We start from the raw sequence: 15,403 nt of genomic DNA on the forward strand, positions 1-15,403 counted from the left end.
GGTCACTGATGTTTTGTAGGGGGAGAACAAAGTGCGGCGTTCTGGGAAATGCTGTGAGGAGTGTGTGTCCTCCAAGGGAAGTTGCTTGTATGATGGCACCATCAGGTACCACGGTGAGATGTGGAACAGTTCTCGCTGTGACTTCTGCATGTGTGAGGAAGGGAGAGTCTCTTGCCGGGAAGCAGAGTGTGCCAAAGTGGAGTGTGCCAAGGTAAGAAAGGTTTTCTTCTTTCAAGATGTATCTATCTTGTGATTTATTCTCCTCCCCTTTTTCTTTTCGCTCCAGTGATGTCTTGAGACACTCAAAGAACCTGCCTTTCTCTCAGGGCTTATTTTGTGCAATTACCTTGAAAACACTTCAGAGGAAAGGAGGGTAAACTTTGCATTTTCTGTGCAAGGTCGGCTGCTTAGTGGGCTTGCACTGTGAAGCAAGCTTGTGTGAATCAATGATGAGTTTATCTTGGATTCCCTCCCATGCTGTTGTCTGCCTGCTGTAATGGGTAGTCAGACACTCAGAGGTTTCAGTGACCGCTGGGTTTAGCAGGAGCTAAATGTGGGGGGAGATTTACAGGTCAGAGAAAGTTAAATGCTTAAGAAATGTTCCTTTTTGTCTTCATTCTGTGAGCTACAGTGGGCTCCACCAAGGTAGTTGGATATGGAAGTTTCTATTCCACTTCCCTCCATTTTTTTCCATGCCATTCTTGGCTTAGAAGCGGTACAGAGGTATTTTAGAAGGTATCTTAGTACCAGTATTCATTACTCCAAATCTAAATCCTTCCCAGGTTATATTGTATTGCTCTGTAGTGAATGTACAAGATTCATTAGATAGGGTTGAGTGCTTTGCACACAGACGCGCACACTCAAATGTGTTTGGAATTGTCTTTTGCAGTGGGTTAAGATTTTTTTTGCCGCTTGTTACCGTGTCTTTTTTAGGCAGTGGGGTAACACCTGCCTTACACTACCTACTCACAGTGGTAGTGAAGAGAAGGGAAGGAAGTGTGGCCTTCTGAATGTTCTCTTTCAAGGGCAATTCTTTTCTGGCCATGCAACATACAAAATCTTGAGTAGCAGCACCCTCATGTCTGAAGTCCAGCCAGAATCTCAGCATAATGGATTCACTGGATTAGGTTGTTAGAGCGTTCCAAAAAGTAAGAACCCACACATGGGGTCCCAAATGCTGATCATGCAGAGAGGATGCGTCTAGGAATAAAAACGTGTGCTTGTTCGTCTGAGATTGTGCCTTTTAAATAGCAAAGAGTGTGGGACCCAGGCTTTTGTCACTGGTGTCGTACTGCTGATATCATCTGACCTTAAACTGCATGGAAAGTCTTTGCTGGGTGGAAAGTCATGGTTGCTATAAAATCTTGTACGCTCGCATCTGTTTCAGTCGGCTTCCTGCATGCTTATGGCTGTAAATTGGATCGTTTTCACTAATGATGATGGCATGCTGTCATGGCTCAGTAGGGAGAATTACTTAATATTCATGCTCATATCTTGGATAACGATAGAGAATCTATTATTCAGTAAAGCCAGGGATATTTTACAGAATGATAGCTGGAGTCGGATTCCAAATAGGGGGTTTCAAAGGAGGGCAGCATTGTAACTAGTGCAGCAATTTTTCAAACTCAGGCTCTCAGAGGTAGCTACAACCCTGAAAATCTAGAGAAATGATATTATTTGTCAGACTGTGAACAGTTTTGAATTGGATGAAACATGATTGCTAGAAGAAGGGAAGGAGAAAGGCAGTGTCCTTTGTTATAGACAAGTTACGATCCCCCTTAATAACAGATAGTTGCCCAAGGGTCTATTATTCCTCGAGCATCTTCAGTTAAGAGTTTACCTCAGCAGTACAGGGTGTGCCTTAATTAATGGCAATAAAATATTTAATGAAAACGCAAATAAAATATTTTCTTCTCCTCCTTCCTTTATGGGATGCAGGTCTGGTTTTTAGGCACCTGCATTGATAAATCAGAGCTGATGTCAAGCTGGGAGTGTTTGGATTCATCTCTTCATTAAGGTACTATTCATTTTCTGGTCACATCATCCTTTTTAAAGTGTAATGAGGCCGCAGATATGAACTGCAAATCCTCGACAGCTTGACATAGTATAGCAGCATATATTTATGTGAGGGCAGGAGAGGGGTTTAGCTTTTAACCACTTCAAACCAACCTGTTCAGCAACTGCCATGTGAAAGTGTCTGTGATCACTCTGACCTAATCTTCAAAAAGCCCTTTTCAGCAGCTTCCTGATGAACTCGGAAGCCGAGTTACATGGCTAGCTGGGATAACTATGGATGCTGAAGTGGATGCTCTCAACCAAAACCACTCAAACTGTCAGGACATCAAGTAATCCTACTAGAGCACTTGTCAGCACCCCAGCTAAGTAAGCAGGCTTGTGATGATATTCAGGAAGAGGAGGTCTCAGGTGCTCACAGGGGACATCACAGCCTACCTAAGTGGGCCAATGGTGAAATATTTCTGCTAGGAACTATGGGATCAGTAAAATAGAACTGGCAGGTGCTGTGTGACTGCCATACAGCCAGCAACCCACAGGAGTCTTTCCAATGTTTAGAAGAAGGGGAGCTAGGGGATGGGGGAGTTGTGGATAGGGCACATGGATGTAGATGTTTGCGTGTTTGGGAGGGACTGCATGAAACTATTTTTTCCTTTTTCTGCATCCCAGCCCATCACTGCCTCTCAGTGTTCTCAACCTGAAATATGATGAATAATCTTTCTTCAGCAAAGCCATAAGTGGCCTGGTTATCTCACAGAGCCTCTCCCTTTTCTGAGTCTTGGCAGAATCATAGAATCACCAGGTTGGAAGAGACCCACCGGATCATCGAGTCCAACCGTTCCTGTCAAACACTAAACCATGCCCCAGAGCAGCGTAGTTGCATTTTTTTGGCTAGGCGAGCCGTGTTCCGTACCTGATTGCTCTCAGGTTTCCTATAGCATGTGTTTATGTGTGTGGGTGGGGATGCAGGCAGGGGTGGGGATGGGAGAGTTTACAGTACATAGCAGTGACACGAGATCCCACCACCGCCAACGGCATTTCGAAGTAATGATTTAAGCAGGAAAAATGTATAGAACCAGCAGAGAGAGATTCAGGCTGTGTGTGGTCCTCAGTGACATTGTGATGTTTTCTCTCTTGCCATTCTCAGAAGTGCATGAGAGTTGCCAGTTCAGCTTGGCTTAGTTGTTCTACCTGGGTGAGGTTAACAGTGCCTGATGCTGTTATTGCTCTGTCCATGCATAAAGTACCTTCCAAACACAAATGTCTGAGCGTGCCAGTGCGGCACAGTGAGAAATATCCTGAAGCGACTGCTGGAACAAGTGCCCAGTTGGTGTAAATCAGCAAAGCTATTAAACTTGGTGCTCAGCTTGCTTTTCTGAGCCATCGGAAAAAAGTGCCACTGTGTTGAAATGGAAACCAATGTAAGCTATGGGATTTCACTGGGTATCAGGGCCCAACACAGACATTTAGGGAATGATCATGACTTCTCCGTTTGTCGTGGGTAGGTAATCAGCCTAATTGCAAAGTTAGGAAGATCACACCCATGGAGACTGACATTTTATGGGCACGGATTAAACAAGTGCTCAGTGCACATCAGCACCAGATCTCCTTTAGTCATTCATTTGTACCTTTTTGTTGTAGTGGGCTTGTATGATATATATACACACATACGTTTTATGACTACTGTCACCTTGCCTATGTTTACAGCGTGTGAGAATCTGGTCCAGAAAAGCTACTCAGGTCAGGAAGTTGGAGCTGTTTCTTTTGAGCTGTGTCCCAGTTCCCTAGGACAGTCTCCCTCTTTTCTAAATATTCAGCTTCCACTTGGTCACAAAGAGTTGTGACCAGTTAGAGCACTTTAGTCCCTTCTCCTGCTGCTAAATTCTTATCTTCAAACCAAAGTTATTAAAGTGGACTCTGTGGAGTTGTAACAAAGAACAGGCTTTTTCCATCAGGGATAAGTAGAGCATGTGCTTTGAAATTCTCTTGGGGAAAGAAGTAGCACATTAAAAATGAAGGTAAGCTTCTATGCAATGAAGTCTTGACACCGGTGCTGTAAAATCCTAGGGATTCACAGTAAAAATACTCCTATTCCCTGTACTTGCAGCGAATTATACTGGGGAGTTCTTTCTCTGCGGGACTGGGGGATGAAGCAATGGCCCTCTTGCTGTGTTCCCTGGCCTTTTCCAAGGTTTGTTCTGCAGCCGCCATACCCACTGGGCACGTTTTTCAGGCTGCAGCGACAGAGATGAAGTGGGATAGAGAGAAGATAAGATGAAATTATATATTGAAGGTAGCATTCCAGGGCAAGAACTGTTCTGCCTCTGCATTCCACTGTATTTTTGGCAGAGCTGACTCCATTTGAATTGCTGCAACCTTTCTCTTCACAGAGTGAAGAATTAGTTCACTTCGAAGGGAAGTGCTGTCCTGAATGCATTTCGAGTCACAGCGACTGTGTTTACAACGAACGTACCAAAGCTGTGAGTATCCTAGAACTTTGAAGCATGTAATAGTGAGTTCTGCTCAGAAAGGTTTGGAGGAATTGGCTCTCTTTCCAGTTCTGAGCAGAATATTATTTGTAAGCGTAGCCGAAAAGTTACCCGTTACTATTGTGTACGGATTGCTTTTACAATTTACAGAACGTTTATAGTATGTGCCTCTACTGCAGGCGTTAAGTTTGCCTTGCGCTCCTTTGTGCAGTATAATCAATCATTTCCCTTTAATATTTCATATCCATGCTCACAGGTTTCCTCCACATCTCAGGGAGTTAAAGATGCCTGACTCTAATCCTATAAAGCAGAGGTTACAAAGATGGGGCAGTGTATAAGTTTTCTGCCTATGTTTCCCACTGCTTATAATTTTAGTGGCAACAGGAGTCCATTATTTTATGAATATGTTCAAGGAACTTTCCTTCTGAAGTTAAATAGAAAAGAAATTTGAAGAATCTCACTTTAAATATACCAGTAATGGACTTTTCATTGCTCTGACAGATGAGGACTGGAGCTAATCGCTGCTCTTTGCCAACAAATGTGAGAAGAGGGGAGTTTAATGCTGTTCTTTTTTTTCAATGCTAATACTTCTCTTCCTCAAATCTCTCTCTTTGACCCAAGTGAGGTAAAACGTATGAAGGTGTCAGGTTTATTCTAGTTTGTGCTTTATCCCTTTTAAGAGAGGAACAGGCGCAAAAGCTTCACCGGTGTTTAAAATGCTTGCTGTTTCCTTACTGCCTTTTCACTTCCTGATGTGGTACCAGCACAACCTCAGGTGTTGAGGGTGGATTTGGGGACCTCCTGAGCAGAACCAGGGATGCGGATTGCGGGAGGGTGACAGTTGGTACAGGAGAAGTTGGCAGGTATCAAGTGCTTTGGGAGAAAGCAAGTGATGCCTCTTCCACCCCTGTGGCATTTTGACCAGTCCTCAGTGATGGAAAGCAAGAAGAGAGGAGGTGAAGTGCTGTCAAGGTTAGAAAGAGATTTAAAGTGTGACAGAAAGGTGATTAGCAAAGACATAGATTCAGGTAGAGGACAGATTGCAGGTCTTTGTTCAAATATTGAGTGGATTTATACAGTCTGGTCCTGAACACCTCCAAGTTGTGGCTGCCCCATCCCTGGAGGTGTTCAAGGCCAGGTTGGATGGGCCTTGGGTAACCTGATCTAGTCAGATGTCCCTGCCCATGGCAGGGGGCTTGGAACTAGATGATCTTTAAGGTTCCTTCCAACCCTAACTATTCTATGATCCTATGGGTCCCTTCCGACCCAAACCATTCCATGCCTGCATGATTCTGTGATTCAAGTACTTGTTACCAAGCTGTGAAAGAGAAGTGGAGAAGTGAGGCAGCAAAATTTGGCAAGATGAGAAAATGCTCTGAGTCAGAGAAAACGAAGGTCAGTGGAGAAGAAGAAAGGACTGACTGGTGACTGGAAACTGCCCTGCTTTGGAGGGAGTGCCAAAAGGGAGTGTTTTCAGGCATTCACAGGCCAGGCGTCTTCCCAGCAGGTGCTTTGTGGGCTGCCTTATTCTGGAAGGGCAGAGGGGTTAATGGTGCCGAGGCGTGTGGTCCATGTCAGCCGAATCAGCTCCAGAAATGTTTTGTTTAGTGCTAGCGTGGACGTAGCCTGGCCATTTACCCAGGGATTTCCATGCGTGGCAGAACCACTTCATGAGTGCAAAGGCTCTCCTTCGATACTAACGCTGCCCGTTCCGTGTTGTCTTGTCCAGAATGGAGAGAAATGGGAAGAAGGGCCATGTGGAGAATGTGAATGCCGGGATGCGGAGGTGACGTGCTTCCAGCGCTCCTGCCCACCCTGCCCACTGGGCAGCCTGGCTGTTGAGGTGAAGGGTGACTGCTGCCCGCGCTGCGAGCCAGGTACAGACCCAGGGGACATCGGTTCTTACCCTGGCTCGTGTTGGGTGGGAGCATGTGTGGTGCGTATGCTGCTGGTGCAGGGGTTCTCTGGCATCCCAGCGGCCCTCGCTTTGCCAGTGCCAGTCTGACATCTGCATTGAATTTCAACTTTGGTTTACAATTGCTAATGAGCTGCTTTCCATATAATTTAATTAGGGTTTCTAGAGAGGTTTGAGGCTCCAGCCAGAAGATCCCACTGACTTCCCGTGGTTTATATCCTAGCTCTCCATTAGGAAAAGAGTTTCTCCTTGGAGTGGGTGTTTTGAAGTGGTTTTTTCTTGTTTCTTTTTAGGCAGAAGACTGCTCCTTTGTTAATCTTAATAAGGGGTTTGGTGTTTGTGCGCTTCTGGTTATTTCTTGGGAGTGGAAAGAACAACGAACTTGCTTACACTGTTCTGCCACAAGCTCACTTGCGGCTAAGTTAGTAACTGGAAAGATTATGATAACCTTAGATTATATGTTAATTTTGCATATAAATTCATTTTTCTCCAGGATGTTGTCATGCTCTTTGATTTACATTCCATAGTTGGTGAGCTTTACCTGTGCTTTGCTAATTTTTCATGTTGGTAGCTCTTCTTGTTGCATTCACATAACTTTGGTTTTATCAGAGTGCTCCAGTTAATGTTTTATCTCGGTGAAAAGAAAATAGCTTTTCAGTTTAATTATGCTGTCATTTACAGGAGTGCTGTGGAATGTTTGCCATATTAGTGTTTTAAAGCTGGTTATTTACTGCATGCTAATAAAAATGCAAAGCACTACCAGGTGATAAGTGAGGAAAATGGGATTTGAACAGTTCAGATAAAATTGTCCTGGCTGTTTGAAAGGGAACAGCGTCTGCATAGTCTTCTAAGGAGAGGACATGTTCTAAAGTGCTCTCAGCACCTACCTATTCTCTTTCTTATTAAGAGGTACCATGTGTAGTGGTTACCATTGCAAATTTGGCCTCTTCATTAAACTTTAGTGAAGTCACTAAAGCACTTTGAAGTCAGGGTATGGAACTTACAGAGCCACACTCGCGTTCTTGTGTCTTAAAAGGTAAACGGAGGTTTCCTTTACCAAAGCCTGCTGGTTTCCCTCTGTCTTTTTCTGGTTTGCATTGGAAGAGATGAGAAAGAAAGGCAAAATCCAGCCTGTAGCAATTCAACATGTGAGCCCAGAGCACCAGTCCCTAACGCATCTCCTTCATTAAAGCCAGTAGAAATGTATTGCTGCTTCTCACAGATGTGGAGGGGAAGCAGGCAGAGGGAACTCATCTATTCACAGCCAGTGTGGAGCATCTGGCCTCTAGCATAGCAGTAGTTAAATGAAAACCAGCAAATAAATCCTCCCGCTCAGAATGCTTGGCTTGGAGCGGAGGGAATTCTTTTGTACCTAGAGAAGAATTGTCCATTCTTTACCTCTCCAAGCAGTCACTTCATTCCCAGACTGGAAGAAGGGGACTGTGTGTTCCTCTGGAAAGTTATTGGAAAGAAACGGAGAGGGACAGAGCTTCTGCTTCATTCCTGCTGCTTATCACTTTGGATTCATTGTTTCCTTCAGCTGTTCCTGGTCTGTACCTCCTGATTCCTGTTTTTTCCCTTAGGTACAGTCCCTGGAAACTTGCAGGTTATTTAGTGTAAGTGCAACGGAGTTTTCAGCTTTTTGCTGACTTGTCAGGAAGGGACAGACAACTCTTCTTCCAGCAAGCAGAAGTAGCTCAGTAGTAAATAAAACATACTCCTTCTCTTGGCCTCTGCAGAGACAACAGCCCTGCCGTTTGACAAGATACCTGTGCTACGGCATTGTTGACATAAAGCTTTTGCCTGGATGGATTAAGTCTGCCACTAGTATTCAGTGCGTGGGCATAGTCTTGACGTATTGCAGGGCTTGGCTGAAGAAAGCTCAATTTCAGGTTGTTTTGGGCCGTTAATTCCTGATGACTTATGATTTTTACTGCTGAGAAACAATGTGGACAGTGAAAATCCTTTTTATCAATAGCTTGAAAAATCTTTTTGAGACATAGTGGTACTACAATACAGCAATAGAATATTTGGCCCATTTCATGCCATTTTGGAAGAAAACCACCCTAAAACTAATGCACCGTGAACTACCAACAGGACCTAGACTTGAAATTCACTTTGATTTTGGAGCGTGCGTTGTTTTGTGCTTTCCTGATTGCGAACACTGCTGATGGTGTTTGCCTTTGTGTCTTTTCCTTGTGCCAGTTAAGTGCCACCCAGACTGTTTGACCTGCTCTCAGACCTTCGATCACTGTGACACCTGCCGTGATGTGAGGAAGCAGCTGCAGAACGGACGCTGTGTGGAGACATGTGAATCGGGCTACTATGAGGATGGGGGAACTTGCTTAGGTAACTTGTGCAAGGGGTTATACCCTGTCAGATGCCTATTTCCTCTGTGGCTAGCTGTGCTTTTGACTGTCTAAGAGACTTGGGGTTGTTCAGCCTGGAGAAGGGAAGGCTCCAGGGAGACCTTAGAGTAGCTTCCAGTATGGAAAGGAGCTCCAGGAAAGCTGGGGAGGGGCTCTGGATCAGGGAGGGCAGGATTAAGATGAGGGGGAAAAGTGTTAAGCTGCAAGAAGGGAGATTGAGATGAGATATTAGGAGGAAATGCTCTCCTGTGAGGGTGGCTCAGGTTGCCCAGGGAAATCCTGGCTGTCTCATCCCTGGAGGTGTTCAAGGCCAGGTTGGATGGGGCTTGGAGCCCCTAATCCAGTGGGAGGTGTCCCTGCCCATGGCAGGGTTGGAACTGGGTGGGCTGTGAGGTCCCTTCCAGCCCAAACCATTCCATGATTCTATGAATCTGTGATTTTAAACAGATTTCCAGGCTTTGTTTGGAAAAGCATCAGGGCACAGGCCGAGTAGCAACCGTGGGTTTAAGACTTCAGGATGTTTCAGGTAGAAGTCCATGAAAAATGTTAGCTTTCCAGCTCTTTTGCCAAAGTAAGGCAGAATCGTCTCCATTTGTCAGAGCTTGGGAGTCTTGCTGCATCAAGACATTTGAGATTAATGTGTCTTCTCTCTCGATTTCTCTTGGAAGCCTGCAATGAAACATGCTCAGCCTGTACCAATGGATTTGAGTGCTCCTCATGCCAGGCATCCCTGCTAATGAAGAATGGGCAGTGTGTGACTTCGTGTGGGAATGGATATTTTCAGGATCAGCTCCTCTGCACAGGTAACTCAAAGCAAAAAAGACTGCAATACTTTGTGACATCAAACCAGCATCAAAGGCTGTACCTGAGCTGTTAGATGTGCTCTCTGTTGAGGGATCTGCTGTTGACATAGATGTTAATGTTCACCCCTGAGTAGAGCAAGGAATGAGCAGGGGAACTGAGTCATGCAGTCTAGAACTGATTACTGGTTGGAGAAATAGCCATTAAAATTCCTCAGTGGGTCTATGCTGTTGGTCTAAAACTCTGCTTTTGAACACTGTGGTTTTTCGCCACTGGCCACATTCAATTCAGAACTCCCTTTTGGAAATGTCACTGTGGGTTTTGTGGTGTTGGTGCAAAGCAGAATGTGTGTGCTAATTTTACTGAAGATGTAACACCCTGAGCCATGCCTGGCAATCTGATCTGTGGGGTTTTGCTTTTAGTTCAGTGCAGTGCAGACTTAACTGCAGCTGTTGGTGCCAGACCTTTCAGGAGATGAGACTTCGGGGTGCATAGAACATTGCTTGGAGGGATTTGTTACTGGTAGGACTCAGAAGAGCTCACAGAAGATACTTTTTGGAAAAGTTTTTTGCTCTGTTTTGCCATTTGTTTCATGCGGTGTGCTCTTACAGAGAGCTGATTGGAATTACTGTTTCCAGGAAGAACATATACAAAGAAAATTAGTAATATCGTAAAACACTGAGATGTCTCTAAATCCTATATCTTAGCAATGGGAAAGACTAAGATTGGGAAGCTACAGTATTCTCTTTGATGCAACTCTGATAGGGCTTTTATGAGCTCCCCTGCTCCTTTGAAACAGTTGTACTTTTCCCACGCTGTAAGGCAGCTGCTTTCTCATTGTGACAGTTGAATTGTCTTCTCTAAATTTAACACTTTTCTCCTCTTGATGATGACCTTTTTAGAAGCCTTCTAATTATTTCTATGGCTGAAAAGCAGTGAAGGAGCACTTGCTTAGTACTTGTGTCATCACTTTAATTTCTTTGGAACTAGCCCTACCCTTAAAATTAAAAACAGGCCTAAGGGCTTTGGGCACATTTCAGGGGAAAGCACTTTAGATTCTAAGTCCAGCTTTCTTTTCTCAGGGGGTTTGCCTTGAAGAGCTGATTGATTGTTTCAGGGTTTGAAAGTCTGAAAACCCTCTGTCCTTCTGCAGTTCATCCAGTTCCACCTTGTGCCATGGGTGGGGACACCTCCCACTGGATCAGGGGCTCCAAGCCCCATCCAACCTGGCCTTGAACACCTCCAGGGATGGGGCAGCCACGGCTTCTCTGGGCAACCTGGGCCGGGGACTCCCTACCCTCACACGGAAACATTTCTTACTGATATCTCAGTCTCCCCTCTTTCCGCTCCAAAACATTCCCCCTCATCCTGTCTCTGCCCTCCCTGATCCAGAGCCCCTCCCCTGCTATCCTGGAGCCCCTTTCAGTATTGGAAGTTGCTCTAAGGTCTTCCTGGAGCCTTCTCTTCTCCAGGCTGAACAACCCCAACTCTCTCAGCCTGTTCTCATATGGAGGTGCTTCAGCCCTCAAATTATCTTTGTGCCCTCCTCTGGACTTATTCCAACAGAACCTTGTCCTTTCTGTGCTGAGGGCTCCAAAACTGAGCACAGGGCTCCAGGTGAGGTCTCACAAGAGCGGAGTAAAGGAGCGGAACCACCTCCCTCCTAAAGAGAGGAGAGACCCAGTCCAAAAGAATTTATAGACATAAGAATCAAATAATGTTCTACTTCATTTGGTTTTATTTCACCGTTTCCCTTCCACCTGCTCCTGGTGTTTGAATTGGCAGTGCCTGTGTACTGCTGGAGCAGTAGGGAAAGGCTAATGTTTCATTTTATTACTGGTTTGTAGATTACTGATTGTACATTCAATCCAAATCTGCAGTCACGCGTGCTTGTAGCTGAAAGTTGCTGGGAAAATTTGTTCTTGTTTCCTCAAGAGAATTAAACCAATTTGCTTTAGTTCTGCCTGGCTGCATTTTCTGCATAAAGTTGAACTAGTAGAGAAAGTCTTAAATTTCAGGTAGGGTCCATAATTCATTGCTATTCAATCCTTCTTTGCATGTTCTTCATTTTCACAAATCTGTAGTCTGATTGTCCAGGTGAGCCTTCGACTGCTTAGAAATATTTATCTTCTAATGGTTTTAATGTCTGCAATAAGCACATTCCCAAATCACAAAGCAGAGGAACTAGACTGTGTTAATTGCTGTAGTTACAGTAAACTCCCTCTTGAGGAATCCACTCTGGAGATGAAAGACTTAAAAGAATAGGTTTCTTATCCCATCTTGTTGTTGAGACACTGTTGTCTGCGTTGTAACAAATCCCAATGAATTGATCTGTCCTTTTCTTCGTGTTGTATAACATCTGGTCTAACTGAATCTATTTTGAATTTTGGAGTGCAGTTGTTTGATCTCTTCTCTGCTGTTTCCAGAGTTATTTCCTGCCCTCCTGCCTCCACCTGCTTCTGTAAAGCTTTAAAACTAGTAAAAGAGAATAAATTAGAGAAGAGAAGGTGACAGGTTCAGTTTTGTGGCAGTGTTTTTATCAGTTTGTGTCAGGCTTAGGGCAGAGCGGTAGATAAAGTCCTCCTTGTTGTGGAAACAGTTAAGAACCCCCCACTAAAGGCAAAGCGAAGGGAAGCATAATAAAAGATGCCTGCCTGGTGGAACAGAAGAGCTTGGAGGGCTTGCAGTGTTCAGTGCTCTCACTGCATTTTTCTAACTTAATTATTTATGTTTTCAAGATTATTCAAAGGCCAAGGCAGAACTCGAGTCTTTCTTCTTTGATCTCCCAAAATGTGAACATCGAAATGTGTAACTTGACAGAAACACACCCGGCTCACTCTGTAGCAAAGCATTTGGATTTTTAGTCATAACCTCTTGTTTTTCTCTGCCGTGTCCTGGCTGTGGAGGCTCACATCAAGAATAAATGACTGAGCGTGACTGAGCTAAGCTTGTCCAGCTCATGGTGTGGAGGGCAGCTTAGAGGTGTGCAGTGGTACCACGTGGCACAGAGTGGTTGGACCCCATCTGTGCTTTCCCAATGCCATGCAGTGACTTCTCGCTGTGTTCTTGCTAGTGTTAGCTCTCCTGTTGCCTCCTAGCCTGGGAATGCTATAGAATCATAGAACGTCCTGAGTTGGAAGGGACCCACAAGGATCATGGAGTCCAACTCCTGTCCCTGCATAGTACAGCCCCACCATTCATTCCATGTGTCTGAAGACATTGTCCAAACGCTTCTGGAGTATTGTCAGACTTGGTGCCGTGACTGCTTCCCTGGGGAGCTGTTCCAGTGCTCCACCATCCTCCTGGGGAAGGACCTTCTAATATTCAACCTACCCCTCCCCTGACACATCTTCCTGCCTTTCCCTCAGTCTTATCAATGGTTGCCAGAGAGCAGAGCTCAGTGCCTGCTCCTCCTTCCTCCCCTTGTGAGGAAGCAGTAAACTGTGGTGAGGTCTCCCCTCAGTGTCCTCTTCTTCAGGCTGAACAGATGAAGTGACTTCAGCTGCTTCTCACATGGCTTCCCTTCCAAACTCTTCACCAACTTTGTGGCCTCCTCTGGACACTCTCCAGTAGCTTCATATCCTTTTTATACTGCGGCGCCCAAAACTGCACCCAGTGCTCAAGGTGGGGCTGCTGATAAGAGACGGTTTGGTGAGTGGAACTTGAATTGATTCTCTGATTTCTGATCTGTCGTGAAGAAAAGAGCAACATGCTTTGCAGGACCTCTCATCTCCTCAAAGCCTCAGCTTGTGTCACTTCTGTATGATTCCTGCATGCCAGCACTGCAACATCTTTCCTTTGGCGGCAGTGTCTGATTAAGCTGCAGGTCTTAATGCGTGTCCCACTTCAGTGCTGAAGGGAGGAGGCAATCCAGAACAGCCCTTGGAAACCCTAACTGAAAACAGCAAGGAAGGGTTGAAGCAGTTTCCTGGCAGTGCAGTCTCTTCTGGTGATTTATTTTCACACAGCCACTCAGTTGCCCCAGGCGAAGATGTTTTAGCTGACAGTGGCTTATTGAATACTTCCATTTTTCCCCCCCTTTTTTGGTGGAGTTGGTGCATGGCTGTTTGAGGAACAGCTGTGGGGTCTGGCAGTGATCCAGTGCTGAAAGAGCCAGTGCTTCTGCAGGCAGGGTGTATGGGTGTGTGTATAAATACAGATTGGTGCTGCTCTCCCAGCTGCATGAACCCAAGCCCCACGGTTTGGAGGGTCCATCGTTTACAACTCCAGCTGCAGTTGTGCCATGTGATGCAGACACAGAGGAGATACCAGCTGGGATTTAGTCGCTGCTGGACTTGCGATGAAGCAGTCCTCAAGACGTGTGAAAATAAACTGCCTGGTGCCTGTCGCTGCGAGCACAAGAAGTGAAGGATGGCATCTGTAGGCACATGAATCAGGCTCTGCCTCTTTGTCACCCAGAGGCTGGCAGATGATAACTTGAAGGTGCTTGCCACCTTGCAGAGGGAAACGGCTGCGTCAGAGGAGTCCGTAGAGCACATTCCCAGGGAGGGCTTGCAAAGCAGAGCCATTACAGTAATTGGAGCAGCGCGTCAGAGCTAGATCTCTTGTGGGAAACTTTTTTTTTGTTGGCCCACCTGAGGAAATTGTCACTGATCCTGCACTTGCAGTCGCTTGCTCTGCTTCCAAATGCTGAATGTGGCTGCCTCAAGTTGTGTTCTTTCCTCTTTCCCTCCTTTCTTCCAAACTTTGCTATTTAGATTGGCTCCCTTTCTGTCTCAAAGAAGCCGTTTAGACCTGCTCTCTGCCTAGTGGCTTGGTGTCCAGAGGACCTGTTTCATAGCAGTTTGGCAAGCTCACTGAAGCTTATCAGAAAGTCTGATGTCCTCTTTTAGGTTGTACTTTATTTCCCCTCACCTTAGCTGTTTCATAGCTGAGATACTGCAGAAGTCATCCCCCATCTAGGCAGGCGTGCAGTTTTAACACACAACAGCTGCCTCACGGAGGGACTTAAAAGCTATGTACTGCCCCAGAGTGGATTTTCAGGATCTTTGCCAAGGGCCAGTGGAAGCCAACTGGGAGCTGGAGTTAGATCTTAAACCCCTCCAGCCTGCAGGCTGTGCTAGTTTGTGTTGTTACTGGTCTTGAGCCTCGACATTGCGGGGTTCCCACTGGAAGCATGGCATTTAGCCCACTTGGTCTAGAACACCCTTCCTTCTTGTCTCACTCCCTTTCTTGGTGTTTAGGGTAACGTTTGTGGCAAGTTTCTTTTGGCAACAGAGAGCAGGGAAGGGAGTTGGTCTGGCCTGTCCACTGCTCTGTTAGCCCTGCGGTCATATGTCCATAGAATGGCTTAGGAGAGCCAGAGCCAGAAGGGAAGATGAGCTGGAGATGAGGGTTGTTTGCATTGCAGGCAAGGACAGTAGTGGTGTGAGAAAAGACCAGTAGAATGACTGTGCACAGACTGTGGCAGAGAGGCGGTACTGCTGGGTACCATCTCCAGAGAAAAGCTTGGGATGTGGGACCAGCTATGCCAAGATCTTTCTAGTGTGGATATTGTTTATGGTAGACTTAAATCATAGAATCGTGGAATGGTTTGGGTTGGAAGAGAGCTCAAAAAGGTCATCCAGTGCCACCCCTGCCATGGGCAGGGACACCTCCCACTGGATCAGGAGCTCCAAGCCCCATCCAGCCTGGCCTTGAACCCCTCCAGGGATGGGGCAGCCACAGCTGCTCTGGGCAACCTGCGCCAAGGCCTCCTCACCCTCACAGGAAAACATTTCCTTTTGAGATCTCATTTACATCTCTTGCTCTTTCAACTTCAAGCCATTCCCCCTCATCCTATCCCTGCACTCCCT

At 45.8% G+C, this 15,403-nt stretch overlaps 1 protein-coding gene across 1 annotated transcript in view; it reads left to right on the forward strand.

The window, feature by feature from the left end:
• FRAS1 (Fraser extracellular matrix complex subunit 1) overlaps window positions 1-15,403 on the forward strand; it is a 150,618-nt gene that overhangs the window by 57,011 nt on the left and 78,204 nt on the right. The window contains exons 9-13 of the mRNA XM_069855071.1: window positions 20-211; window positions 4,404-4,493; window positions 6,232-6,379; window positions 8,623-8,766; window positions 9,455-9,589. Of these exons, the coding sequence (XP_069711172.1) occupies window positions 20-211; window positions 4,404-4,493; window positions 6,232-6,379; window positions 8,623-8,766; window positions 9,455-9,589 (709 nt within the window). The remainder of the gene's footprint in view (window positions 1-19; window positions 212-4,403; window positions 4,494-6,231; window positions 6,380-8,622; window positions 8,767-9,454; window positions 9,590-15,403) is intronic.

Source organism: Phaenicophaeus curvirostris, chromosome 4, assembly GCF_032191515.1.
Source record: "Phaenicophaeus curvirostris isolate KB17595 chromosome 4, BPBGC_Pcur_1.0, whole genome shotgun sequence".
In the NCBI taxonomy this organism is placed as follows: domain Eukaryota; kingdom Metazoa; phylum Chordata; class Aves; order Cuculiformes; family Cuculidae; genus Phaenicophaeus; species Phaenicophaeus curvirostris.